The sequence below is a fragment of the Microcaecilia unicolor genome, chromosome 1 (assembly GCF_901765095.1).
Source record: "Microcaecilia unicolor chromosome 1, aMicUni1.1, whole genome shotgun sequence".
Lineage (NCBI taxonomy): Eukaryota > Metazoa > Chordata > Amphibia > Gymnophiona > Siphonopidae > Microcaecilia > Microcaecilia unicolor.
In genome coordinates, this window is record NC_044031.1 from 470,999,357 (window position 1) to 471,027,162 (window position 27,806).

The following is a 27,806-nucleotide window of genomic DNA, read 5'->3' on the forward strand; positions in this document are numbered from 1 at the left end:
ACACTACAAACTGCCCAGAACACAGCAGCCAGGCTTATCTATGGCAAATCGAGGTTTGAAAGTTCGAGACCACTACGTGAGAAACTGCACTGGCTCCCGGTTAAGGACCGAATCACATTTAAAATTTGCGCTCTAGTGCATAAGATCCTCTATGGTGAAGCCCTGCGTATATGGACACTCTTGTCAGCTTGCCACCTCGAAACTCACACAGATCTGCTCGCTTGTACTTAAATCTGCATTAACCAATCTATAGTGGCCTCAAGTATAAAACCACCTACGCCTCCACCTTTTCCTATATTAGCGCACAAATGTGGAATGGTCTACCTACATTTGTAAAATTACCCATGATCAACCGACCTTCAAAAAATATTTTAAGACCTTCTATTTGGAAAACTTACACTCCAGACCTGCCCCGCATCTCTACCTATTGAATTAACTTACTCTTTCCACATTTCCCCACCTTTGCTATTACTCCCTTGTCTCTTTCACTTCCATGTTGTTGATTGTTTGTTGTAGAACTGTTGTATGATTTCTGTAGATTACTGTTAGCCACCTTGGGCCTGCCCATGGGTGGGTAAATGTGGGATATAAATGCTTTAAAATACACACTTTTCTTGATTTTCAGTTATTTACGCAGTATTTGGTATACTGCCTTTCACTGTGCAAAATAGAATCAAAGCAATATGCTGTCCAGATCATGACAAACAAGTGGTACTTAAAATAACATACAAAAACACAAGGAATACAAGATGAACGGGAAGGTGAAAGACTGCACAACAGAAAATGTGTCCAAAATATAGTAAGCAAAAGTGCAAAACAATAAGTAAACAGCAATTAAACCCCAGAAATGGCAAAATTTGTAACAAAAGTTCAGAACCAGGTTTTAAGAGCAGGTTTGACTGGAAAAACAACACTACATGCAGATATAGTATAGTAATATAGTAAATGACGGCAGATAAAGACCTGAACGGTCCCATCCAGTCTGCCCAAAAAAGATTAAAACAACGAAGAGTGGAGAAACAGGGTCCGCTACGTGGATAAAAATAAAGAACAGCAAAAAAGTATTTTCAAGCCTTGATGCAAGACAGTAAAAACATGGCAGGACTAATCAAATCTCAACACACTAAAGGAAGGAATGGACAGAGTTCCATGAGAATATCTCGGTACAAACAGGGGTATAGGGAATGAGAAGGAAGTCTAAGTAAATTGTGAAAAGCCAACCACAGGCTTTCAAATTTGATTCTACTTGCTATTGTCGGTCTTTGATGTTCCTTCAAGAGAGGAGTAAAATGGTTGGAACATTTGGCGTTATATAACATTTTTTTAACTGCAGTATTCTGCAAGAGTTTGAAAATGAGGGGGCACCAGCCAGTACAGAGTTAGAATAGTCAAGTCTATTAGTAATAAGTAAATGAATTACAATTTTAAAAGCTGAGGTGTCTAAGGATGACCTAAGGGAATGAATCTTCATTAAAACAAAAAATGATTTCTTCATAAGAGATGAAACGTAGGGCACAAGAGAAAGCTCAAAATCAATTAAAACTCCAAGTGAATTGATTGCATTTTTAATAGGCACAGACTTGCCAGCAATATACAGTCTAAATACAGGGAAGACTATTGTTTGGGTAAACCAAATTGCTTCAGATTTTAACGGGTTCAACCTCAACTTGTGATTAACTAATCATTCAGCAATGACAGTTAATCAGGAGTTCACCTTCACCTGGAAAGCTCAGTTCCAGCAGTTACTCCCCAGTAAGATCTGGATTTAGGCACGCTCATAGTGTTGAGACATTGTTGATTTCTACTGTAGATTATCTAAAGCGAAACATGGATAATAATATGTGTTATTGTCTAGTATCCCTGGATGTTTCCTGGTGCGTTCGATTCTGTTAATTTGGAATTTGCTATATGAGGGTACCAATGATATATGAAAATGTGGGAAGGAGGTTCTGGAAACCAAATTTAGGCTCTAGGTAGAAAGCTGAAATCCAGAATCTCCAGGGTAGCATTTTCAGGAGTGCTCCCCATTCCACATGCAAGACACAAGAGACAGGCAGAGCTCCAGGTTCTCAATGCGTTGATGAGGCGATGGTGCAGGGAGGAAAGCTTTAGATTTGTTAGGAACTGAGCAACATTATAGGATAGGGGAGCCTATTCCAGAAAGATGGGGTCCCACCTTAACCAGGGTAGAACCAGGCTACTGGCATTAACATTTAAAAAGGAGACAGAGCAACTTTTAAATTAGAAACTGGGGGAGGGCGGACAGTCACTCAAAAGCGAATGGTAAGAACAAGGTATCTTTATTTTTTTTTTTAATGTTTTGGTCAATACAATCAAGCATACATTATTCATAAACCTGAAAAGATTAGAAATATGACTATACAAAAATCAAAATACAATACCACACTATATTATTATTACTTAGTCCACAAAACTTTAGGAGCAAGACAAGGTATCTTTAAAGATATAACCAAAACAGGGAAGATATGTATCCCAATAGTGAGGTTGCAATAGAGACCATAGTAGACCAGGTGTCTTTAAATACAGAGCAGACAGATTTTAAAGACTGCAAATTATCACTGTCAACTGATGAGCAAGTTGTAAATAGGAATAACAAACATTGTTTGAAATATCTGAATGCAAATATCAGAAGCCTAAGAATTAAGATGGTAGTCAGAATATATTGTACTAAATGAAAAGATATTTCTGAGACTTGTAGGCTCATTTTTCAAAAGAGGACACCCATCTTTCGACACAAATCGAAAGATGGGCGTCCTTCTCCTAGGGTCATCCAAATCGGTATAATCGAAAGCGATTTTGGACATCCACAACTGCTTTCCGTCGCAGGAACGGCCAAAGTTCAAGGTGGCATATCAGAGGCATAGCGAAGGCGGGACTTGGGCATGCCTAACACATGAACGTCCCCGACTCATAATGGGGAAAAATAAAAAGGGAATCCCTGAAGAGCACTTGGATGACTTTACCTGATCCTGTTTTTCTTACAACCAAGGCACAAAAAGGTGGCCGAAATGACCAGATGACCACCGGAGAGAATTGGGGATGACCTCCCCTTTCTCCTCCAGTGGTCACTAAACCCCTCTCACCCTCAAAAAACATCTTTTAAAATATTTTTTGCCAGCCTCTATGCCAGCCTCAGATTTTAGATGTAAGCTCTATCGAGCAGGGACTGTCTCTCTGTGTCAGGTGTTCAGCGCTGCGTGCATCTGGTAGCGCTATACAAATGTTAATAATAATAATAATGTCATACTCAGCTCCATCACACCAGTATGCAGGTACCTGGAGCAGGTTTAGTGGGTGCAGTGCACTTCAGGCAGGCGAACCCAGGCCCATCCCCCTCCCAACCTGTTACGTTTGTGAAGGAAACAGCGAGCCCTCCAAAACCCACCACATATCCACTGTACCCACATCTAGCTGCCCCCTTTCACCTGTAAGGGCTATGGGTAGTGGTGTTCAATTGTGGGTAGTGGGTTTTTAGGGGGGTTTGGGGGGCTCAGCACACAAGTTAAGGGAGCTATGTTCCTGGGAGCATTTTATGAAGTCCACTAAAGTGCCCCCTAGGGTGCCCGGTTGGTGTCCTGGCATGTGAGGGGGACCAGTTGCACTACAAATGCTGGCTCCTCCCACGACCAAAGGGCTTGAATTTGGTCATTTCTGAGATGGCGTCCTTGGTTTCCATTATCGCCGAAAATCAGAAACGACCCAAGTCTAGGGATGACCATCTCTAAGGACGACCAAAATTTCAAGATTTGGCCGTCCCCGACCGTAATATTCGAAACGAAAGATGACGTCCATCTTGTTTCCATAATACGGGTTTCCCCCGCCCCTCCATCAGGAAGTTTTGCGAGGACGTCCTCAACGAAACTTGGGCGTCCCTTTTGATTATGCCCCTCTTGGTGGAAGGAAGATAATACCAGGGTACAAATTACATCACAGTGATAAGGTAGATCAAATTGGTGGAGGGGATGCATAATACATTAAGCAGGGCTTTGAATTGAATAGAAAAAAATTCTGCAGACCTACTCCTGGGGGGGGGGGGGGGAGGAGGGGGGGGAAGCCAATTGTAGAAAAGCTGCCATACTCTTTATGAGAGAAGTGGCACTCATATAACACAAAGTACAAAAAACCCCAAATAAATACATAAATAAAGACGAAAATCTTCATACATTCTCCAGATCCACTCCCCAGCCATCTCAGCATCTACAATTCCATTCTTGAAATCAACTTTTCATACTTTGTAGTTCTCAGGATGGTCATCAAACTTGTGACTCTTATACATAAGGACTATCGAAAAATCAAGTACTTGGCCAGCTCAGATCTGTCTGATGTCTCACTCTGAATATTGAGGGTCATTTGCACGTGGCTGTGGTGAGGCTTGTTCCATCTCTGGTTGCCCATTTTGCCATACTTGTACAGTGGTGTGGATTGAGACTACTTGGGTACACTCATTGTATGCAAGGGGTATGTGGTAAATACTCTTACTGATGGCAACTTCCCAGATCCATCTTGCATCCAATCCCTTTAGGGTTCTGGAATATGCAAATAAAGTGAAGTGTCTTCTTTGGTGCATATACCTAGATGATGAGTTATTTGTAGTATATCCACATGCATGCATTCATATGGATCACCATAGTGCCCTTTAGCATCTATGGTACAGCATGCATTAGATTTACTTCTCTCTGTCCTAGTAGCTACTTTTGAAGTTGTATGTATTTCCTCAGAGTCTATGGACCCTTCTGGGTCAGACTGCATATGTGTATTGGCATTTTCTAAGATATGAGCTACGAGAAAGTCTCTAGTGTTCTGAGTATGATCCTCTATGGAAATTTGACTAGTCTGGCTTTCTTCATTCCCTTGCTTTGCAGCTGTTTCAATAATCTTGGCCTGGGCTTTGGTGGCAGTTGCCTCCTTTTGGTGTAGCAGATCCACATTAAACTCTAATTTAGCTTCTTTACTTGCCATTTTAAGCTTTTCAAGTTTCAAGGCAGCCTCTTATCTCTCTATATAAAAGGCAACACCAACGTTCTATGAAGCCTCCAGCCGGAAGTGTGAAGGGGGAGAGATATCCGGTTCCCCATGAGTGTCTGCCCCGTCCTCTCTGTAACACAAACAGTCAGTGAAGGAAAACACAGCAAAGCAGTGAAGGACTCAGAGGGGGGAGGGGAGAGAGGGCAGAGGGCAGGGACACACACACTCCCACATGCACACAGAAGAAACCTTGCTAGCCCCCGTTTCATTTGCATCAGAAATGGGGCTTTTTTACTAGTTTACTATAATTGAGTTATTTTACCACAAGTCGGATTATTTTAGAACAGGGGATGGGCGGGGATAGAGAAGATTACTTGCAGAATGGGTGAGAATAGAGGAGATTCAAGTGGGGACAGGCAGGATCAGGTTAGATTCCAGTGGGGATGGGAAATTTCTGTCCCCCATTCAACTCTCTAGTTTGGATCCTCCTCTACTTCTATCCCACATCAGTTGGTGTACCTCAGGGATATGTCTTGGGACTTCTTTTCTCCATCTATACTTCTTCCCTCGGTACTCTGATCTCATCCCATGGTTTTCAGTATCACCTTTACGCTGATGCCTTCCTGATCTACCTCTCCACACCCAGAAATTTCAGCAGGAATCCATACCAAAGTATCAGCCTGCCTGTCTGACACTGCTGCCTGGATGTCTCACCGCCATCTAAAACTAAACCTGACCAAGACTGAGCTTCTTATCTTTCCCCCTAAACAACCTCTCCTCTTCCCCCATTCTCTGTCTCTCTGGATAACAATCTCATCAGCTTGCAATCTTGGGATCATCTTTGACTCATCCTCTCCTTCTCTGCACATCGTATTCAACAGATTGCTAAAAACTGTCATTTCTTTCTCTATAATATCACAAAAATGTGTCCTTTCCTTCTGAGCACGATACCAGAACCCTTAACTACACTCTTATCACCTCTCTCTTAGACTATTGCAACTTGTTTCTCACAGGTCTCCCACTAAGTCATCTCTCTCCCCTTCAATCTGTTCAAAATTCTACTGAATGACATATTCTGCCAGTGTTGCTATGCTCATATTAGCCCTCTAAGTCACTTCCCTTGGGCTCCCTATCCATTTCCATAAACAGTTCAAACTCCTCTTATTGACTTACAAGTACATTCACTCTGCAGCTCCTAAATACCTCTCCACCCTATCTCTCCCTACACTTTTTCCCGGGGAACTCCATTCACTAGGTAAATCTCTCTTATCTGTACCCTTCTCCTCCACTGCTAACTCCAGACTCTGTTCCTTTTATCTTGCTGCACCATATGCCTGGAATAGACTTCCTGAGCCAGTACGTCAAGTTCCATCTCTGGCTGTCTTCAAATGTAGCTAAAACCCCACCTTTTTGATGCTGCTTTTAACTCCTAACCCTTACTCACTTGCTCAGCTCAGCACCCATTTTCTTTTTATCCTTCCCACCTTAGTAATTCCCTTATCCCTTATTTGTCCTGTTTGTCTGTCCGAGTTAGATTGTAAGCTCTTTTGAGCACAGACTGTCTCTTCATGTCCAACGTACAGCACTGTGTACATCCAGCAGCGCTATAGAAATAAGTAGTAGTAGTAGTAGAATACATTGACTTTAGTGACCTTGAAGACTCGGATTGTGCCTGAGGGGCTGGAGTTCTGGTTCTTTGCCTCCCTCATGATGTCTGTCACTAATGGACCTCATGCTCCTGGGCAATCTTTTCTTGAAGGTTTTTTTTTTTTTCTTAAAGGCTCTCCATAGTGCTAATTATTAAGAAGTTGAAATTCTTCAGACATGAGCTGATAACATTTAAACTAGACTGCAGTTGGCTGATATGGTCGTCAATATTGGCAGAGGTTTTTGAAGCCTTGCCCATATTCTACTTTATACCAAAGCCTGTTCAGATTAGAAAAGTATCTTTCCTCGTCTGCTTAGTAATTTTCTCATGCTTTTTTGGTCAGATTATAGATTCATATGGATTTAATATGCTCTTTCCCTTGCTGAGTCTGATCTGAGTTTAAGGTGCATAATGAATTCTCTGAATACCACCATTCATCTTTTTCGGAAAAACTCAAATTCAACTTAGGTTAGGCTTCTGTAGAAAGATTCAGTACATGAATCTTTTGAAATGAAGCTGATGAATGTGGTACTCACATTTTTCATTATCCATGTTAAACTTCTGACTCTGCCTCATGAATTTCTGCCTTGGTAATCACTGCCAGAAGAATTGCATGGAAAGAAAGTCCATGCCATGTTGGCTGATATCCATGGTGCATATCATAATATTTGGGGAGGGGGGAGGCAGAAAGTTAAGAAACAGTTGATACCATCAGAAAGAATTGGGCCTCTCTTCAGCATCTCTGTGCTGGCCTCTGAACCCATGTCACACTCTAGACCAGGGGTTCTCAATCCAGACCTTGGGACACACCAACCCAGTTAGGTTTTCAGGATACCCACAATGAATGTGCATAAGATAACTGTGCATGCACTGCCTCCATTGTATGCAAATCTATCTCATGTATATTCATTGTGGATATCTTAAAAAACAGCCTGGCTTGGTGTGTCCATGGACTGTGTTGAGAACCCCTGCTCTAGACAAATAAATATAACTCAATATGAAGATTTTTTTTTTTCAGGAAACAAAGATTTGTTCTTCTTATGAGGCTCAAAAGGCTCAGTGTCAGACTTAGGTTCGGTCCCCTCATAAAGAGAGGAGGCAGTCCAACCAGATAACTATGACTCAGCCCAGGCAACCTTCACCTTCTATACTAAATCCTCTGAAAGCCATCAGTTCAATTTCAAATCTGAATGTTGCCCTAACTGTAAGGTGAACAGGCTCAAGTCTTTCTCATGGAATGCAGGAATATAACAGATTCCTAGGTGCTCAGCATCATAAAGTCAGAATATAAAACTAGACGTGCAATGGTTCATATAGTTAGTGAAAAACTATTTTTCAGAGAGCACAGTCATGGAAGTTTTCTTTCCCATATAGTCTAGGAATTTCTGGATTTTCCAAGGGGTACTAGAGTAATTTCAATACATTTTTTTTTCTTTCAATGCTGATCCAAGTACCACTGAACTATAGCTAAGAATCCCAATGTGGACATTCCCAGAATGGGCGTTCCAGGAGCGTGTCAAGGGCGGTGTTACGATTTGGACAATCTAGTCCAGTCCCTGGTGATTAGCCGTCTTGACTATTGCAATAGTATCTACGGGGGATGCACGGGTATGCTCCTAAGAAAATTGCAAACGGCTCAGAATACAGCTGCCCGACTCATCTTTGGCATGTCTTGATTTGAAAGCTCGAGACCGTTACGTGAACGGCTGCACTGGCTCCCTGTGAAGGACCGCACTGCGTTCAAGACCTGCGCATTGGTGCACAAAATCATCTATGGAGATGCCCCTTCCTATATGGACACTCTCGTTGACCTATCGCCAAGGAACTCCCGAAGATCGGCCCGCTCGTACCTCAATTTCCATTACCCTGCACCCCGTAGCCTCAAGTATAAGACCATCTATGGCTCCTCTTTCCCTTATCTCAGCACTCAACTGTGGAATGGGCTGCTTCGAGAGATCAAATTCACTTCAGATCACCCGGACCTTCAAGAAGCGTCTCAAGACCTTCCTTTTTGGCAGAGCATATGCCACAAGCCCTACAGGAGCCACGCCCTTTTAGCCCATAGCTCGCTCTGTGATAATTTATCACTACCCTCTCTCCTCCTCTCCCACCAGTGACCTTGTCTACTGTACTTTGTACTATTGTACTTTTGTTTGCTTATTAACTATTGTACGCCATATCGAGCCTGCCCTTGGGCAGAATATTGTGGGATATAAATGTCATAAATAAATAAATAACAGAGTAGGCCAACATCCAGGGGCAGGAATGTGAGGGTCTATATTTAGACATGATATAAAATGATCAAATGAAGCTGTAACTTTTTTTTATGACTCATCTGTGTTGTTGCTGAGTAATGGAAATTGGACAGAAGGATTGTGGTTTGTTTACTTGCTGTCTCTGTGTGCCCCAGTGTGAACCTTTTGAAGTCCATATATTATGTTCGATTTGTTGGATTTGTCTCTCCTGAACCTGTAACCCACTCTCCCTCCTTGCTTTCCCTTTTTGGTGTGTTCAGCCCCTACCCTCCCCTCCTTGTCCCTAACATTGTTAATGTCCCACTGTAGCTTCTAACCTGTCCCTTGTGCATGTATCCTTTGATCCCTCCTTCACAGGTGACAGAAGTAACCCCCAACACACTTGGCTCATGACACCCATTGTGCACCCCCTAAAAAGAGGTCTGAGGCGCACTACAATGCAGCACATCACACCACACATTCCATAACTGAACATACCCTTGGAAATTTGAAGAACAGATTCTGACGTCTTTACCATTCTGGTGGTGAACTACTCATACTGCATAACTTTGCTCAATGACTAAGGCAGCCCTGCCAATGCCACAACAGCAGCCACCAATAGACACAGATGAGGATGATGGCCATCTGCCCCCTCTTTCCACCCAGCAGATCCGACACTGGACCACACCAGCTTGGCCTCTGTAACCAAGATCTGACACACCAACATTTTCATTGAAAGTAAGTGCGTTTATTTTCAACACACATTGTGAAACCTTCTGGCCCAGTCAAACCACCCCCCCCCCCCCCCCCAACAACTTTTCACCTCAACATCCTGCAAAACACAAGGCTCTTCCCCTCAAATTAATGGCCATAGTCCCTCCTAGCCCCACTCCTCACATCCCCCAGTCAAATACCAGCCAACCTCACCCTAGCTGTACTAGCCTACTGCCTCCCCAACATATCACATCTACATAGGACTCTCCTCCCCAATACCACCAACCTCATGTACATGTGGCTCATAACACACCCTTTATTGGTGCTATAATTAACCACCCCTTCCCTCCCCTATCCACCTCTCCCACTGGCCACAGCTGATGAAGGTGGTCTCTCAGGAGTGGATGGAGTGTCCTTACTATCCCCCATGGAGGCCTCCATCTGGTCCTCCTCATCCAGGCACTCTGATGCCCAAGCAACCCCTGCAAAGTTGGGGAACAACACTGGTCCAAGGGAATCATAACGGTTGATCACTCCACTCAACAATGAAGTTCTTTTCACCACAGGGGCTCCACTGGCCCTTGCTCCAATATGACCTAGCTGAAATCTCTTGGCAGGTCCCACCATCCCGGCATTTGTAGTACAGTCTGTATTGCGGCTCAGATTGCTGCCATCTCTGGCATCACAAGCTGAGGAACCTGTAGGCTGTGTTGGCAGGGTAGAGGTCAAGGCAGTAGTGTACTCCCTTAAGTCTCTGCAAAACCTTACGAATATCCTGATCCTCTTCCAGGCTCCTCTCTGCAGATGCAGATCCCAACAAGAGCTCCAACTTTTCCTCCCATTGGGTTAGCAAATACGGCTGACCTCCTTACTCTGTATGGCTATGGAAGGTTATTTTAGACAGCATGGACATCTATCTTCAGATAATAAGGTCCGTTTCAGGAACATCCAAATTATGAATGTTTCCGTGACGGATTTTGGAACACACGGGAATGCTCATTGCTCTATTTCTGTTATCGAACAATGTTTTAGTATGCCTGTAGTTGGAAGTCCTTTTGAAAATGTCCTGCCACATCTCTGGGAAATTTCATAAACTTCAAGAATGCAAAGACAACTAGTCTTGGCTGAGCTTCTTATTGCAGTGGGATAGGTACTTCCTTTGCCATCTTTTGTATAAATCTGGGTTTAAGATAATCTCATATGCTGACAAATTTCTCCTAGATGAGGAGTCATATGCTTGTGACTATGGATCGTAGACACATAAACCTTCCTTGTTTACTACACAAATACAAATAAAACCCAAAATCTCTAACCTCTTATATGGAGGACAAGGCCTCAAAATCTAATTTCAGCTCTACAGGAGCTCGAGCAGAATTCTCTAATTCCACCACAAACTCTCAGTCTTATCAGCATGTATTGCCAACTTAATAGCCAGCAGCCCACCAGAGATTTAAAAAAAAACTCCCTGCATTAAGATACACTATTGCATCTGTTCTGTTCAAGGGAAGGGGAATGGATTTCAGATTTAGTTCATACCTTCTTCAGTTGTAGCTCAAGTATTTTCTTGTCTCTGGAAGGCTTACAGTCTAAGTTTGTATGTGAGGCAATGAAGGGTTAAATGATTTGCCCAAGATCAGAAGGAGCGGGAGTGGGATTCAAACCAACTTCCCCTGGTTCTCAACCCAGTGCTCTAACCATTAGACTTCTCCTCCACACAGGGAAAGAAACAGCTGAATGTGAGCCTACTCGGGGCAGAAAAAGTACCCAAATATAATATGTAAACTGCTTTGATTGTACCACAGAAAGGCAGTATTGCAGTATTATCAAATCCATGACTGCACAAGTATAACCATTGAGACCTCAACTGTGTTGTCAATCTACCCAAAGGATGAAGACAAGTATTAAGCAATACAATGAAAGATAGGAATCCTGGGGAATACCACAGTTCAACCTGGTGGATGGAGCCACCTTAACATCCCCCCCTCCCACACAACCCTCAACCCCCATCCCCTACCCCAACACCTGGGCCTTCAAAAATGACTGAAGCCACTGAAGTGCTTTACCACTTAGTTCAAAATCCATGTATTTTGATAAAAACAACTCTTGGTCCATTAATTTGAAAAAAAGGGGGGGTAAGATCAAAAACAACCAGAAGGGCCTAACCCCCTCCCCCCAATCCACAGAGTTCAGAATCTCTTCTTGAACAACAATCAACACAGCAGGAGAAGAACATACATAAGACACTCATCTCACTTGAAAATCCTCCACATCACTCACCAGGAGCTCTAAGCTATATTTTATGCCCTTTGAGTCTTTGTCAATCTTTCTCAAGGCCGTTTGGGGGCTCATTTTCAAAGCACTTAGACTTACAAAGTTCCATTGGTTACTATGGAACTGTGTAAGTCTAAGTGCTTTGAAAATATGCTTCTAGGTCTTAGCTCTGATACACAAACAACTGGTCCTGTTTTATGTCAAGAAGAAGGAAGGGACAGGATCTCTTTGGCTCCCCGGCATACAGGATCAAATGACTGACACTCAGCAGATTAATTCAACCCATGAGTAAGTACTTCAAAATAAGGTCCTGCAGCCTGTTCTATGAATTTGGGGGCCCTTCAAATAAATCTGCTGATCTGCATCAAAAATGCAAAGCAGCCAGTCTAGTTGATCTGAAAATAGTGACTGATGCTTTTGCTATATCCTGGGATTGGTTTCTGCTCTACACTTATCCTCCCATCCCACTCATAGCAAAGAGTGTACATAAAATTCCTAAGAGGTCAGATATCATGTTCTTCACAGCACCCTAATGGCCTCAATAAAACATGTTTCTTTGGCTAAAGCTAATCATCAAATTATCCCAACTGACTCTGTACCATGCATCTTGTTCCCATCTGCTCTTGGTCCCTCAGCTATATGGTAAGCCATATTGTAGAAAATCTTTAGCATCGTATTTATATTAGTTGAATGTTCTAATGTATGTTTATTATGTGTATCATTAGTATTATGCTAACATTGCAATATATCTCTGGTATTTGATTTCCAGTGTTGTTAAATGTGTATATTTTTTGATACTGTTTCATGGTAGTTCTATTATTAAGTTTCAATTTACTGTTTTCAAGTTTCTCATTTATTGTATTTATGTTTATTCTTAGTTATTTTACTATTGTGATGCTGTTAACAAAATTGTAAGTTCTATGTTAAACTGTACCTGCTGTACACTGCTTTGAGTGAATCTCTTCATAAAGGCGGTCAATAAATCCCAATAAATAAATAAAATTATGTGGAATCATTACCAGGAGAAGGCTAGCTCAGGGGAGGCAACAGTGGGCATTGTTTTATATTTTCAAAACTACATGTGTAATTTTCCAAGAGAAATTTATGGACAGATTTTTTTTTTTTGGGGGGGGGGGGGGGGGAGGGCTTGTGATCCTAGAGAACCACTATCATAACTAGAGGAGAAGGTGGGTTGAATGGGTCAGAGATGCCAAATGCTTCCTTTGGGGCATGATAGTAGGGGATTGCAGGCCCAGAGATTCAGTTTCAGTTGCCCAGATAACAGAGGGTTAAGAGGCTGATGACTCAATATTTTATCTAATGGGTGAAATATTTAGGAATTAACACCAAAATTAATGTGGAGGGGCATTTTCGATATGACATCTAATTCAGCTTTTGGATGTTTTGCACAAAATGTCCAAAATCCAAATAAGAAGGCCATTTTTGAAAAAGAAAAATGTCTTTTTTTTTTTTTTCCCCGAAAAATACTATTTTGAACAAGGTTTTGTGCTTGGATTTTTTTTTTTTGGTCACTTTTGGAAAAAAAAAATGAAAGTTCAAAAGTAGAGATTCATGTCATGGAATGTAGGAGAAGTCAGCATTTTTAGTAGACTGGTCCCCAGACATCCCAGGAGAGCAATGGGGGCCCTCTAGAGGACACCTCTGTGCACTTCATGAAAATACTCCCAGGTATATCTCACCTTTGCGTCCTTATCTTATCCCCTGAGCCCTCCAAAAACCCACCCAAAACACACTGTCACCCACTGTACACCACTGCAATAACCCTTATAAGTGAAGAGGGCATCTATATGTAGGTACAGTAGGGTTTTGGTGAGTTTGGGAGAGGTCACAGTTCCACCACAAGATAGTGTGCCTGGGTCCCTCACTATGTACTGCACCGACCACTACACTACTCTAGGGACCTGCATGCTGCTCTAATATACCTGCCTTTAACATTGAGGTTGTCATAGAAGCTGGTAAGTCATATTTGTATTTACATTTTGGGGGGTAGGAGAGGAGTCAGTGACCACTTCAGGGTCACCCTTGACTCCTCCAGTGGTCATCTGGTCATTTAGGGCACCTTTTTGTGCCTTATTCATACTGAAAACAGATCTAGTGTCAAAATGTTTTAGTTTTTAGTCCTGTTTTGTTCCCATTATGGCTGTAAAAGTGTTAGGCACTAACTAATCCCGCCTTGAAATTTCCCGGCACACACCCCTTGTGATTTGGTCACACTGCAGATGAATGCATAGATAACGTCTGCAAAATAGGTTTCGAAAATACCACTGGTGGATGGTTTTTAGAAGAAAGGTAATGTGTGTGTTAGTAGACAACACCCATTACTATTCTGACCCTTTTGCACAGCAACTATGGTAGAGTCAACCACAGAGAGGATGGAGGCTATCCATTTAGGCTTGTAAGAAGCCTGGTTTACAGCAAACTGCAAAATAATTATCTGACGGATGGTGTTGCTACCTGTGTTATAACCCTGCTTAAGAAACAACCATGGAATTCATGGATTGATGCTGAGAACGTTCACCCTGAAGTAGAGGACAAAAATCAAATAAAAAAATGAGCTACCATAAAATGAAAATCACAGTGGTAATTTTATGGAGCAGTAACAAACCTAAACACCTTGCTCATCAGACTGAATAGGCCATTTTGGTTCTTGTCTGCCGTCACTTACTTTTTTTGCAAATGAAAAGGGAGATTGGCAAGTGCTCTTCAGCGTAGGCTTAATGTGTGTGTTATGTTGCTGATTTTGCATCTGAGATGGAAAGTGGAAGGACTGAGATTTGGAAAAATGTTCTGCAAAGGTAAAACTATGTTTAGTTTGTTCAGGAAAGAAGTTAGTTCCCCCTGCTTATATAGTTCATCACAAGCTCAAAGCAAGACACAAAATAATCCCAATCATTTTTGCTATGGGTAACTTGTAATGGATTATTTCAACTTGTTCTTATATATTACAAAATAGTTTCCTAGAAATGGACAAAATGAGAGCAATAAGAGACACTGGGCACATCCTATTTACTCTACTTACTGCAAGATTGCAAATCCTACTTGATATTTGTCTTTTCCTCCCTTTGTGCCTTGTGCATTTTGAATTTCAGATTTGTTTTTTACATCATCTCCACAAAATTTCATTTCTAGACACTCACCAGCCTATTAGCTTACTTCTAGAATCACACCCTTCTCACTCTCATATTACGACCCACTGTTGGAGGCCCTTTTCAGATTTAAAATAAAATCCCTCATGTACAATGTCTGAAACATTAAATAATGGTATTTAATTATTATTTTTAAACAAATTGCAAAGAATAACATTTCTAGAGAGGGGAAATATTTTTATTAAAAAGCTTGCTAGTTTGTGCTGTTTTTGGAAACACTATTCAAGGATCATCAATGTATTTTACTTATTTGATACTACAATTAGCTCATAATGTAAACATGCACAGATTGTATGTCAAACTTTCTGGCATGAAAATCCTTTTCGTAAGGGCTACAAGCATTCTGATAAACCAATTAGTATACTCTCTGTTCCATATGTAAAATACATCTAATTCATACGGATAAGAGTATCCCAAAATGGCTACTGTAGCTCTCAGACCTGAAATTAGCTATCCTTGTCGTAGGGTGACCTATAGTTTCTATTTTCTGAACTAACTTGATTGCTCCAATGACTATGAAAAAACCACATTGTTGCAGTTATTAAAGTCAAGTAATATACCATAAAATAACAGAACATACAATGGATATAGTTCATCAAAAGTGCCAATAGCCAACAACAACGAAAAAAAAATTACCTCATCAGACTGAGAGGGGCTGATTCTGGGCATGGGAGATACTTGTGGTGTTTTCAGTTGTGCGGTGTTGCTATCAGGAACAAGATCTCTGTGGATTGACTGAATATGATTCTGAAGTTCACTTTCTGATTCAATCTTTACGTTGCAAGTAGAACACGAGTCTTTAGCACAGATGATTTACTTTTGTTCTCAGCAGAAGTAAATACCTCATTTTGGCTCAGGCCTTGCCTATTACTGCCCAGAGCAATGTTGACACTTGGACTAGCACTTTTGCTGAGATTAACACAGCTAGCACACAGACCATACGGCAAACCATTGATATCAAGTTTCACTAAATCCTGCTTTGAACGGAACTCCTTCAGGCAAGAGGCACATTTGTACAGTTTCTGTAGATGTTGCACACGGCCTACGTTCTGCACTGCAGAACCATTGCCTGTTTTCTGCATATGGAATGTCCCATGGATTTTAAGCTCCAAAGTAGAAGTCACTGTCTGCTACATACCACACAGCGGAAACCCGTAAGTGAATTTTCTAAGATCAGGATGCATTTGACAATGCTCTAAAAACTCCTCCTCACACTGGAGGGGCAATTTGCAGATTCTGCAAGTTCCAGTGTCCAAGCTTTTACTATGTGTGACTTTATGTTCAGTTAGAGTTAAAAGTGAAGGAAATCGCTCTCCACAAATTGGACACATGTAATGCTTCACTGGTCCTAAGTGGGTCTGCATGTGCTCTCGAAGACCACCTTCAGAAAAGAATGTTCGAGAGCACACATTGCACTTGTAATTCCCTTTATAAACTCTGCTTTCTTTTTGATTATGGCACTCCTCTCCAGGTCTGGATATTGTGATCTCGCAACTGATGATTCTGTAGAAGGGATCCATGGTGTAGGCAGCACCACAAATGTCACAGCCATACATTGGCTCAGCTGTTTCAATGTACCTCTTCACTGCCATCATGACTATTATGTGTATCTCTTGGCTATTTGTCACAAGGGTCTGTAATTCAACTTACCTTCTGAACTTTCTCAGAAGCTCCATTGGTTCCACAGCTTGGGGTCTTTGCTTCAAAGACACAATGTTTTTCCCCTTAAGTGTTTTCTCTAGTAAAATGATGGCATGAAAAGCTTTGCTACAGAACTTGCAGTTGTATTTTTTGCTATGAGTAGTGATATGGCACTGCAATTCCACTTCTGTACCGAAAGATTCACCACAGAAAATGGCATTTATGAATTTTCCCTTGGTTCTCTAGATGGTTGTGTTTCACATGAAAGTTGTAGATCAGTTTCATTGCGAAAGTCCCAGTTACAGGATGTACACCGGTATACCTTCTTTTTCATTGCTATGCTTCACGGCAAGGTGCAGCTGAATGGAGACTTTGGAGTCAAACACCTCCTGAAACAACGTACATCGGAAAAAGACAAAAGTATGCATGTCCAGTAGGTGTTTCTGTAAGTCATCCACTGAAGTAAACTGTTTATCGCAACCTTTCACAGATATAGTATGTAGATGTTATCATGAAATGAATTGTGACATGCTTCAGTAGGGACTCTTGGTTTGGAAACTCCTTGTTACACTGTGGACATGTCAATTTTGGCAAAACAGTGTCAAGGTGAGTTTTTAAATGAGTCTGAAAACCATCAAGGGAAGTATACTTAGCACCACACTGATTGCAAATATATTCACCTGCAGGGCGTGCTGGCACACCGCCTGTCTGTATCATCTTCAGAGAAGTCTGCTCTATGGAAACAGGAGACAAAGGGCTCAAGGCTCTGGATTTCTTACCATTGTGAATGTAATTCAGCGCCAGTGGATGTTCTTATGGTTTCCTTGATATGCTTGTTCAGTTTGAGGACAGTATTGAATATTGGTGAATTTGTACAATATGAACAAGAATATACTTCAACTACAGGATCTTTTGGTGTTCCTAACACAGGGGAACCAAACCGTGAATTGCTGAGTTCACAATGAACTTGTCGAATGTGCTCTTCCAGGGAAGAATCTGTTAGAAACCCCATATAACAATGTGGGCAAAAGAAAGCATTACTGTCTTTAGCAGCAGGGTTTACAAATCCATGAGAATATCTGATATGTTCCTGAAGGGCATTGAGGTCATTAAATACTTCAGCACAGAAATTGCACTGGTAGACCATGGCAGGCATGGAAGAAACGATCAGTGCTGGATCCTGAGATTCATGCACCTGTTTGAGATGTTCATTCAGATTGTAGAGTGAAGGCAACACTTCTAAGCAATACTGACAAATATGGGCTTGCTCTGGTTTATCTAAATGCATAGTTTTCAGGTGTATCTGTAAAACTGCAAGGCTTGAAAACAACTGTTTGCTGCAATAAATGCAACTGTAGGTAACTTTTGCTTGTTTATTTGATGGAGCAGTAATGTCGCTCACTTGCTGAGCAGCCCGCTTTCTTCCACGACTCTTTGTCAAAGGGGGAGCTACTTCTACCATAGTTGAACTGTCTACAGAAAGGTTTGAATCGGGAGTGGTACTAGACACTGAAGTGTAACCAACAGTAACCAAAGATGGGCTGTTGCTGTGATTGCATGATTCCGGTTGCTGGTGACTATCCATGTGGCTATACAGTTCTTCAACAGTATGGAAATTTTCAGAGCAAATGTTGCAAGAGTTCTTCTTTTCATTGCCATGGGCTTGTTCTATATGATTTAGAAGGGAACTTTCTTCAACAAAAAGCTCATGGCAGTAGACACACTGCAGTGCAGCCCTATCTTCATTAGGTGAACATTCAGGGTGGCATTCAGCTATATGTTCTGCAGATCTTCAGGAAAATTCAAAGCCTTCCTCACACTGGCTACACTTCTGGGTGTCTTTCATTTTCCATTCCTCCAGCCTAGAGCCTGAATGAGAGCCATCTTTGTTTCTCTCATGAACTTGCATGTGACCATGCAGAGAACTAGATGAAAGGAATCCCCGTCTACAAATGGCACATTTATATGGCTTGTTGGAAGTATGAGTCTTCAAGTGAATCTTAAGGTGGTCACTTCTTGAAAATGCTGCATCACACTCACTACAATGGTATTTCTTGTCTCCTGTATGGAGTTTTATGTGGCGGTCTCTACTACGCTTATGCTTGAAAAGTCTACTGCAGTATGTACATTTAAAAGGCAGCTTATCACTATGACTTTGCTCATGATGTTTTAAGTAGCTGAGGCGACTGAATGACTTATCACAAAATTGGCACGGGTAGGGCAGTCCTGGACCACCTTCTTCTTCACCAAAGTCACAACCTTCTCCATGACTTGGCGAAGTCTGATCTTTGCTAGAAGGTGAAGAAGCTGGCCATGAACAGGTAGGATCATCCTCAAGATCTACTCCATCTGAAAAAGAAAGGATATAATTGTGTAAAGCTACTTTTTCTATTGCCATTTAAAGAAGACACCTATAACAGACAAATTTACTTTACTTTATTGGATTTATACCCCACACATGTCTGAGTTGGGGACTCAGTTCTGTGTGGCTTACATTAAGTTCACTCAGATATACAAATAGAGGTCAGATATACAACTCAGATCAGGGGTATGTGAAGAGGGAGAATAGAGTTTGAGTGGTCATTTAGCATATCTTGGGAGGTAGTGCGGTTTCTTGAACTGGGTATATTTGTTGTGCTTAGGAATTAAAGCAAAGGTTCTCAATCCAGTCCTCGGGACTCACCTATCCAGTCTAGCTTTCAAGATATCCAGAATATGAATGCTATAAATTTGCATGCACTGTCTCCATTGTATGCAAATCTATCTCATGCACACTCATTGTGGGTATCCTGAAAACCTGATTGGCTGAGTGTGCATCAACGACTGGGTGAAGGGCCCCTAAATTAAGGGATACTTCAACTAGATAAGTTCTGACTTGATTCACCATAGCTCACCAAGACCACCACTTTTTGGATCATGAATGTAGTGAGCAATGAGAAGAAGTGCTTCAGAACCTGAGCCTGTAGTTCGTTATCTTATATTTTTTCCACTTCAAGAAGCTTACATTGAATGAACACTCTTATGTAAATTGTTTTCCCTGATAATATTCCTAGTGTTGAAGCAAAAGTACAAAAAGTTTTTTAAAAAATTAACCCTTTTGAAATCCTAAATGTTTCTACACATTCACTTTATTAGACTGTGAAATATCAAAAGCTATTTACTAGTTCTGTCTAAAGTACCCCTTTTTTAACCTCTTTGTAAGTCTTCCATAGCTGTACATCATGTATTATACATTGACAACTTTATTAAAATGAAAATTTGAATATATTCAATGTTTCTTTGGTATAACATGATTTGCATAATGTGGGAACATCTGAAGAATCAAATGAAAAGATGAAATGTTACAGACAAAATGAAAGCAGCAAATGTAGATGTCTAACATTTAATAAATAATGTGTTTTCATAGTTTGTTCATTTCCTATAATATGGTTTGTTCTGACAAAACATAAATCTTCTGTGAATTTAATATTTACATAAGCTTTAATGCTTTCAAAATATTCTTAAAAGACCAACATAAAACTTGACAATATACAATTAAAGATTGTTTACTATAGAAATAAAACAAAATGGAAAAAATTAGGTGCTACCATTTTAATGAAATAATTTAATTATTTTTTGATTAGTTTTCAAAAGCTAAACCTCCTTCTTCGGTGAGGACAGTTTTTTTTTTTTTTTGTGGAGGGAGGAGGGTAGTTTTGGTTTTGTTATAGCAGAAAACAAGAATTCTGCAACATCCAAACAAAATTAGAAATCAACTTAGTTGCCACAAAATGAAATGTTATATGCACCATGCAAATGGTCCAATGAAAATAGCAGTCTTGTGTGGGGTTAGAAAAAGGGAAACAAATAAGTTCAAGAGGTTGCTGGCCATGTCTTCCTTTATATATATATATAAAAAATGATTCAGTCAGCTGAACTTTCTCAGTTAAACATCACCAGCACTTTTTGGTGATCATAGACAAAGCAACTCATGAAAACAGGAAAATGATAAACAATCGTGGTAGCAGCTGAATGATTTATGAATGACAAAAGAAAAGATAAACAGAATCTTAAGCCAGCAGAAAACTAAGCTAATTTTTCAACCCAGCACTGAGCCCGTTCAATACTGGATGCTGACTAATATTGACTGAATGGAAGCAGTTACTATTATGATATCTACAACTATAATGCATGCATGCATCTACGTACTTGGATATGTGCTATACATTCACAAGAAGTGATAAAGAAGGCTAAAAGAGCATATAATGAGAAACTTGCCACTGAGGCAATAACTCATAGTAACAACTTTTTCAGGTACATCAGAAGCAGAAAGCCTATGTGGAAATCCATGGAACTGTTAGATCTTCAAGGGGCAAAAGGGGCACTCAGGGATGCCAAAAGCCATAGTGGACAGTCTGAATGGATTCTTTGCTTTGGTCTTTATGGAAGAAGATGTAAGAGATCTACCTGTACCAGAAATGGTTTTCAAGGGTGACAGTGCAGAGTAACTGAAAGAAATCTCGGTGAACCAGGAAGACATACTGAGCCAAATCGACAAAATAAAAAGTAGTAAATCACCTTGACTGGATGGCATGAACCCTAGGGTACTGAAACAACTCAAAACTTAAAATTGCTGATGTTAGTGATCTGTAATCTGTTGTTAAAATCAACCATAGTACCTGAAGATTGGAGGGTGGCCAATATAATGCCAATTTTTAAAAAGGATTCCAAGGGTGATCCAGAAAATTACAGACCAGTAAGCCTGACTTCAGTGCCAGGCAAAATAGAGGAAACTATTACAAAGAACAATATTACTGAACACAGACAAGCATGGTTTAATGGGACAGAGTCATCATTGATTCAGCCAAGAGAACCCTTGCTTCACCAACTGGCTTAATTTCTTTGAAGGCATGAATAAACAAGTTGATAAAGCTGAGCTGGTTCATGTAGTATATCTAGATTTTCAGAAAGCTTTTGACAATGTTCCTTATGAGAGACTCCTCAGAAAATTAAAAAGTCATGGTATGGAAAGCAATGTTCTGTTGTAGATTAGGAATTAGTTGTTGGACAGAAAACAGAGGGCAGTGTTAAATGGCCATTTTCTCAATGGAGGAGGGCAAATACTGGAGTGCCACAGGGATATCGGTGCTATTTAACATATTTATAAATGATCTGGAAATCGGAATGACAAGTAAGATAACTAAATTTGAAGATGACAAAAATATTCAAAGTTGTCAAAACACATGTAGACTGTGAAAAATTGCAGGAAGACCTTAGGAAATGGGAAAGCTGGGCATCCAAATGGCAGATGAAATTTAATGTGGACACATGCAAAGTGATGCACATTGGGAAGAATGATCCAAATCAGTTACCTGATGCTAAGGTCCACCTTAGGAGTCAGCACCCAAGAAAAAGATCTAGGTGTCATTGAAGACAATACACTGAAACCTTTTGCTGAGCGTGCAACCACAGTCAAAAAAAACAAAACCAAACAGGATGCTAGGAATTGTTAGGAAAGGGATGGAAAATAAGACACAGAATATTATAATGCTTCTGTATCGCTCCATGGAGTGACCTCATTTTGAGTACTTCGTTCAAGTCCAGTCATCGTATCTCAAAAAAGATATAGTGAAATTAGAAAAAGTTAAAAGAACCACCACCAAAATGATAAAGGGAATGGAACGGCTCTCATATGAAGAAACAAGAGGTTAGGGCTCTTCAGCTTGGCAAACAGATGGCTGAGGGGTGAATATGATTGAGGTCTACAGAATTCTGAGTGGTGTAGAGCAGGTAAAAGTGAATCGATTTATTACTCTTTCTAAAAGTACAATGACTAGGGGACATTCAATGATGTTATATGGAAATACTTATAAAACAAATAGGAGGAATTATTTTTTCACACATGGAATAGATAAGCTCTAGAACTCATTGCCACAGGATGTGCTAACAGCAATTAACATATCTGGGTTTAAAAAAAGGTTTGAACAGGTTCCTGGAGGAAAAGTCCATAGTCTGCTATTGAGACAAACATGGGGAAGCCACTGTGTCCCTGGGATTGGTATTATGGAATGTTGCTACTATTTGGGGTTCTGCAGGGACCATTGGTCTGACCTTGTATGGCTATTTTATGGTTCATAAAAGTTGAGCACTATGATTTAATTAAATGGCTTTATGGGACTAAAAGTATGGTACAATTTTGAATACAAAAAAAAATCTGGTATTCCTTTTTAATCATCCATCCAAGCATAAACCAAACTCAACCATAAAAACATTTATTCTACCCCCCCCCCAATCCCTCTCATCTCAGCTATGATCATATAAAACCAGTGGTCACTACTACCTAAGGAGCCATAACTTTACCAATCTCTGATGGCTTATATTTTTGTCAAAGGAAGTGCATAGCACAACTGGGGGCTTACATATGCAAAAACCTGTTGCCTAATTTGACAAGAAAGGGCACATTCCTCAATAACTGCTGGGAGGCTTGAAAGGCTATTGAAAACTCATAAGATCTTAAACTATGCCTTAATATACTGAGGCCTTCTTTGTTGACTAACTTTGAAAACCAACGAGTTTTAAATTTCAATCTATCATCAATTGAGTTCCAATACAAACAGGAAAGAATAGAAATGATTGATCACTGACAGACCCTTCCTGACAAGAAATGAACAGCCATATTTTGTATTAATTTTAAATTGATATAATAGTTTCTTAGGCATTCCAAGTACAAACCATTACAATAATATAACTTGCTAGTAATAGAAGCATGGATCACTGAGGCAAAATCATTTTGAGAAAAGGGTTTCAACCACCAGAGTAACTGCAAACTGGCAAAGCAGGAGTACCAGTTTCAAAATATGTTCATCAAAGGTGAACTCTGAATCCAAACAAACACTCAAACTATGCACCATGGCAGTCAATTTCAGCAGGGTCTCAGCTATTAAGTCAATCTTATTGACTTCTTTGACTAAGTGACCAAAGAACTGGATGAAGGACATGCACCTTATGTAATCTACTTGGATTTCAGCAAAGCCTTTGATACGGCCCCCCACAGAAGACTCGTGAATATGCTGAAAGGGTTGAAATTAGGACTGAAAGTGGTGACCTAGATACTACTACTACTACTACTATTTAGCATTTCTATAGCGCTACAAGGCATACGCAGCGCTGCACAAACATAGAAGAAAGACAGTCCCTGCTCAAAGAGCTTACAATCTAATAGACAAAAAATAAATAAAGTAAGCAAATCAAATCAATTAATGTGAACGGGAAGGAAGAGAGGAGGGTAAGTGGAGGCGAGTGGTTACAAGTGGTTACGAGTCAAAAGCAATGTTAAAGAGGTGGGCTTTCAGTCTAGATTTAAAGGTGGCAAGACGTAGGGGCTCAGGAAGTTTATTCCAGGCATAGGGTGCAGCTAGGAAACTGGTTGATCGACAGGTGGCAGAGGGTGGTGGTAAATGGAATCCGCTCGGAGGAAAGGAAGGTGAGCAATGGAGTTCTTCTGGTTTCGGTGCTGGGGCCTATTCTGTTTAATATATTTGTGGGAGATATTGCTGAAGGGTTGGATGACACAAAAATAGTCAATAGAGTGGATACCCTGGAGGAAGCAGAAACTATGAGAAGGGCTCTCCGAACCTTAGAATGGTTGAGGGTCTGGCAGTTAATGCCAAGAAGTGTAGAGTGATGCACTTGGGGTGCAGAAACCCAAAAGAGAGATACCGAATAAGAGGGGAGAGATTAGTATGCTCGACTCAGGCGAGAGACCTTGGGGTGTTGGTGTCTGAGGATCTGAAAGTGAAGAAACAATGTGACAAGGCAATGGCCGTGGTCAGAAGGATGATAGGCTGCATAGAGAGGGGCATAACCAGCAGAAGAAAGGAGGTGTTGATGCCCCTCTACAAGTCATTGGTGAGGCCCCATTTGGAGTATTGTGTTCAGTTTTGGAGGCCATATCTTGCTAAAGATGTAAAAATACTGGAAGTGGTGCAAAGAAAAGCTACAAAAATGGTATGGGATTTGTGTTGCAAACCGTACAAGGAGAGACTTGCTGACCCGAACATGTATACCTTGGAAGAAAGGAGAAACAGGGGTGACATGATACAGACATTTAAATATTTGAAAGGTACTAATCCAAAAATAAACCTTTTCTGGAGATGAGAAGGCGGTAGAACTAGAGGACATGAATTGAGGTTGAAGGGGGGCAGAATCAGGAGTAATGTCAGGAAGTATTTTTTCACAGAGAGGGTGGTGGATATGTGGAATGCCCTCCCGCAGGAGGTGGTGGAGATGAAAACGGTAACGGAATTCAAACATGCGTGGAATAAACACAAAGGAATCCTGTTTTGAAGGAATGGATCTGCGGAATCAGGTGGTGATGCTGGTAATTGGGAAACAAAACCGGTGCTGGGCAGACTTCTACGGTCTATGCCATGATCGTGACTGGAGAGGGATGGGCTGGAATGTAAATTTTAAGGGGCTTTGATGTTAGCTTCAGAACTTAGTACAAGAAGAGTGTTGGGCAGACTTCTACGGTCTGTGCCCTGAGAACGGCAATGACAAATCAAACTCGAGTATACATATAAAGTATCACATACCATGTGCAGACTGGATGGACCGTACAGGTCTTTATCTGCTGTCATTTACTATGTTACTATTAAGAGAGGGATCTCCAAATCATCTTCTTTCCAACTTAATCACAAACCTCCCATTTCCCCAGATTTAATTCACCATTAAGAATGAATTAATAGCCATTAGCCTATCCGCTACATCCTCATCTAAAGGAATTACTAACTATATATGATTGGCAACTATGTGGCACTTAAAACTAAACTATCGACTAAGGTAAACAGTGGAGTCAAAAAGATATTAAAAAGGAGAGGCGAAAGGATCAATCCCTGAGGTAATCCTCTGCTTGGACAGACAGCAGACTCTTCATTCTGTACTACAGACTGGAACAATCCAACAAATATGATCTAAAACAGACAGGGGTAGAATCCACCATGCCTCTAACTTGTAAACATTGTATTAAGTAATGATCAACTATACCAAATGTTGCTGTAAGATCTGGAATAATCAACAAAGTATCAAACCATTTTTCAGCAGGTAACAGACCACCATTAACAGTCAAACTCAAGACTGTTTCCGTCCCATGACCATCTCTGAATTCAGAGGATGTAGAACCCCAATGTGACGTCACAAAAATCTAAATACTATCAATGGACACATTTCTCAACAAGGTTGCCAACAAATGCCAATTTTGAAACCAGCCTATCACAAGATGGAAAATTTACATCAAACCCCAATCCCTTTTTTTTTCTTTTTTAACATGAAATTAACAATCATATATTTTTATGAAATGCCCAGTGATGGATTTATGATCTGATGTAAACATAGCACAATAGTTTCTTACAAAACATAATAAAATTTCAATCCAGAGCACAGTAAGAGGATTTTTATTCCCCCTACGTTTCCTGATCATGACACTGGAAAAAACTGCAAAAATACACCCAATTAAAAGTGTCTAGGTCCTCCCCAAATCAGAAAACTAAATCTAAACATTCAGAGACAATCGATATGGATAAAAATATTTCATCTTCCGGACAGTCTACCAATGCCCTGCATTGAGAAAGACTCACCTCATCCTTACCAACTGATAATGGTGAACCAGGTAGAAATGACTGATGAATCTCAGTAATCTTTGCCTAAAAATAATCATTCAACACTTGAGATGATGGTGCTGAAGAAAACCTTGAACATCTAGGCTCCAAGAGATGATTCAAGATCTGAAAAAGACCTTTAGGCCTACTTAAGGAAAGATCCAACTTGGCATGCAAATAGTCCCTATTATCTTCATAATTTCTTCTCCAAGTCCTGATCTGGGCCTTACATCTCTGCCTATTGTTCTCCAAAAGGAGGGGGACCATGGGGATCAGCAGAGGCCCTCACAAATAGGAGGGCAGAGAAGGACAGATGGGAAGGAAGGAGAGTAAGGAAAAGGGGTAGGGAAAATAGGGGAGGGAATGACACGAGCAAAAGAGAGGGGAGGAGAGGTGGGGAAAACCGAGTCAGATGGGGTAAGATAGATCAATAGCAGATGGAAGAGGGTGGAGTAACAGGCAATGGCCAAATTTGAAATAGCCCAGAAAACTCAGCGTCATACTCCTTGACATGATGGGACAGCTTCAACACATACCTGTTCTTGTGAGCTGTAGCCATTGGTCAGGCTTGGGAGCTTCCATAGGGCGTTTTATCACTGTTGCCACCACCAGCTTCTGAATCAGCATTTCACAGTGTTGTTCTTGAGGTAACAGCCCAATCGGTAGGGTATGTGTGTGATTCTTCTGTCTGTTCAGGCGGGCTGGTGAATGCATTATGACCCTACCACAGAAAAAGTTTGTTGTTGTTTGGAAGGAGTGTTGCCCCTGTGCTAGACGGTTGATATCGTGTATCTGATTTTCAAAAGGCGTTTGACAAGGTACCTCATGAAAGGCTACAGAGGAAATTGGAGGGTCATGGGATAGGAGGAAAAGTCCTATTGTGGATTAAAAACTGGTTGAAGGATAGGAAACAGAGAGTGGGGTTAAATGGGCAGTATTCACAATGGAGAAGGGTAGTTAGTGGGGCTCCTCAGGGGTCCGTGCTAGGACTGCTGCTTTTTAATATATTTATAAGTGATTTAGAGATGGGAGTAACTAGCGATGATTTGCTGATGACACAAAGTTATTCAAAGTCGTTAACTCACGACAGGATTGTGAAAAATTACAGAAGGACCTTACGAGACTGGGCGGCTAAATGGCAGATGACGTTTAATGTGAGCAAATGCAAGGTGATGCATGTGGGAAAAAAGAACCCGAATTATATAGCTACGTCATGCAAGGTTCCACGTTAGGAGTTACGGCCCAAGAAAGGGATCTGGGTGTCGTCGTCGATAATACACTGAAACCTTCTGCTCAGTGTGCAGCTGATTTTTAGTGTGAGCTAAAAACTGTACCGCATCTTAGTAAAAGATCTCTTAAATGTATTTATGTTCTTGTAGTAAATATCTGAATACCTAAGAATTTTGTTGTATAAGCTTGTAACCATTTAATCATAGAGTTTTCAGCTAGTTTTAAAGAGCATTATTGCCATGGGCAGAAATCCAGAAATGGTATTTGGTTCTTTTAACAA

At 40.8% G+C, this 27,806-nt stretch overlaps 1 protein-coding gene across 1 annotated transcript in view; it reads right to left on the reverse strand.

The window, feature by feature from the left end:
* ZNF521 (zinc finger protein 521) overlaps nucleotides 1–27,806 on the reverse strand; it is a 765,169-nt gene that overhangs the window by 444,976 nt on the left and 292,387 nt on the right. The window contains 15 exon segments of the mRNA XM_030213661.1: nucleotides 15,657–15,814; nucleotides 15,817–16,152; nucleotides 16,155–16,185; nucleotides 16,187–16,495; nucleotides 16,497–16,534; nucleotides 16,537–16,597; nucleotides 16,599–16,628; nucleotides 16,631–16,667; nucleotides 16,669–16,742; nucleotides 16,745–16,876; nucleotides 16,878–16,925; nucleotides 16,927–16,989; nucleotides 16,991–17,143; nucleotides 17,145–17,469; nucleotides 17,471–19,010. Coding sequence (XP_030069521.1) covers nucleotides 15,657–15,814; nucleotides 15,817–16,152; nucleotides 16,155–16,185; nucleotides 16,187–16,495; nucleotides 16,497–16,534; nucleotides 16,537–16,597; nucleotides 16,599–16,628; nucleotides 16,631–16,667; nucleotides 16,669–16,742; nucleotides 16,745–16,876; nucleotides 16,878–16,925; nucleotides 16,927–16,989; nucleotides 16,991–17,143; nucleotides 17,145–17,469; nucleotides 17,471–19,010 — 3,335 coding nt within the window.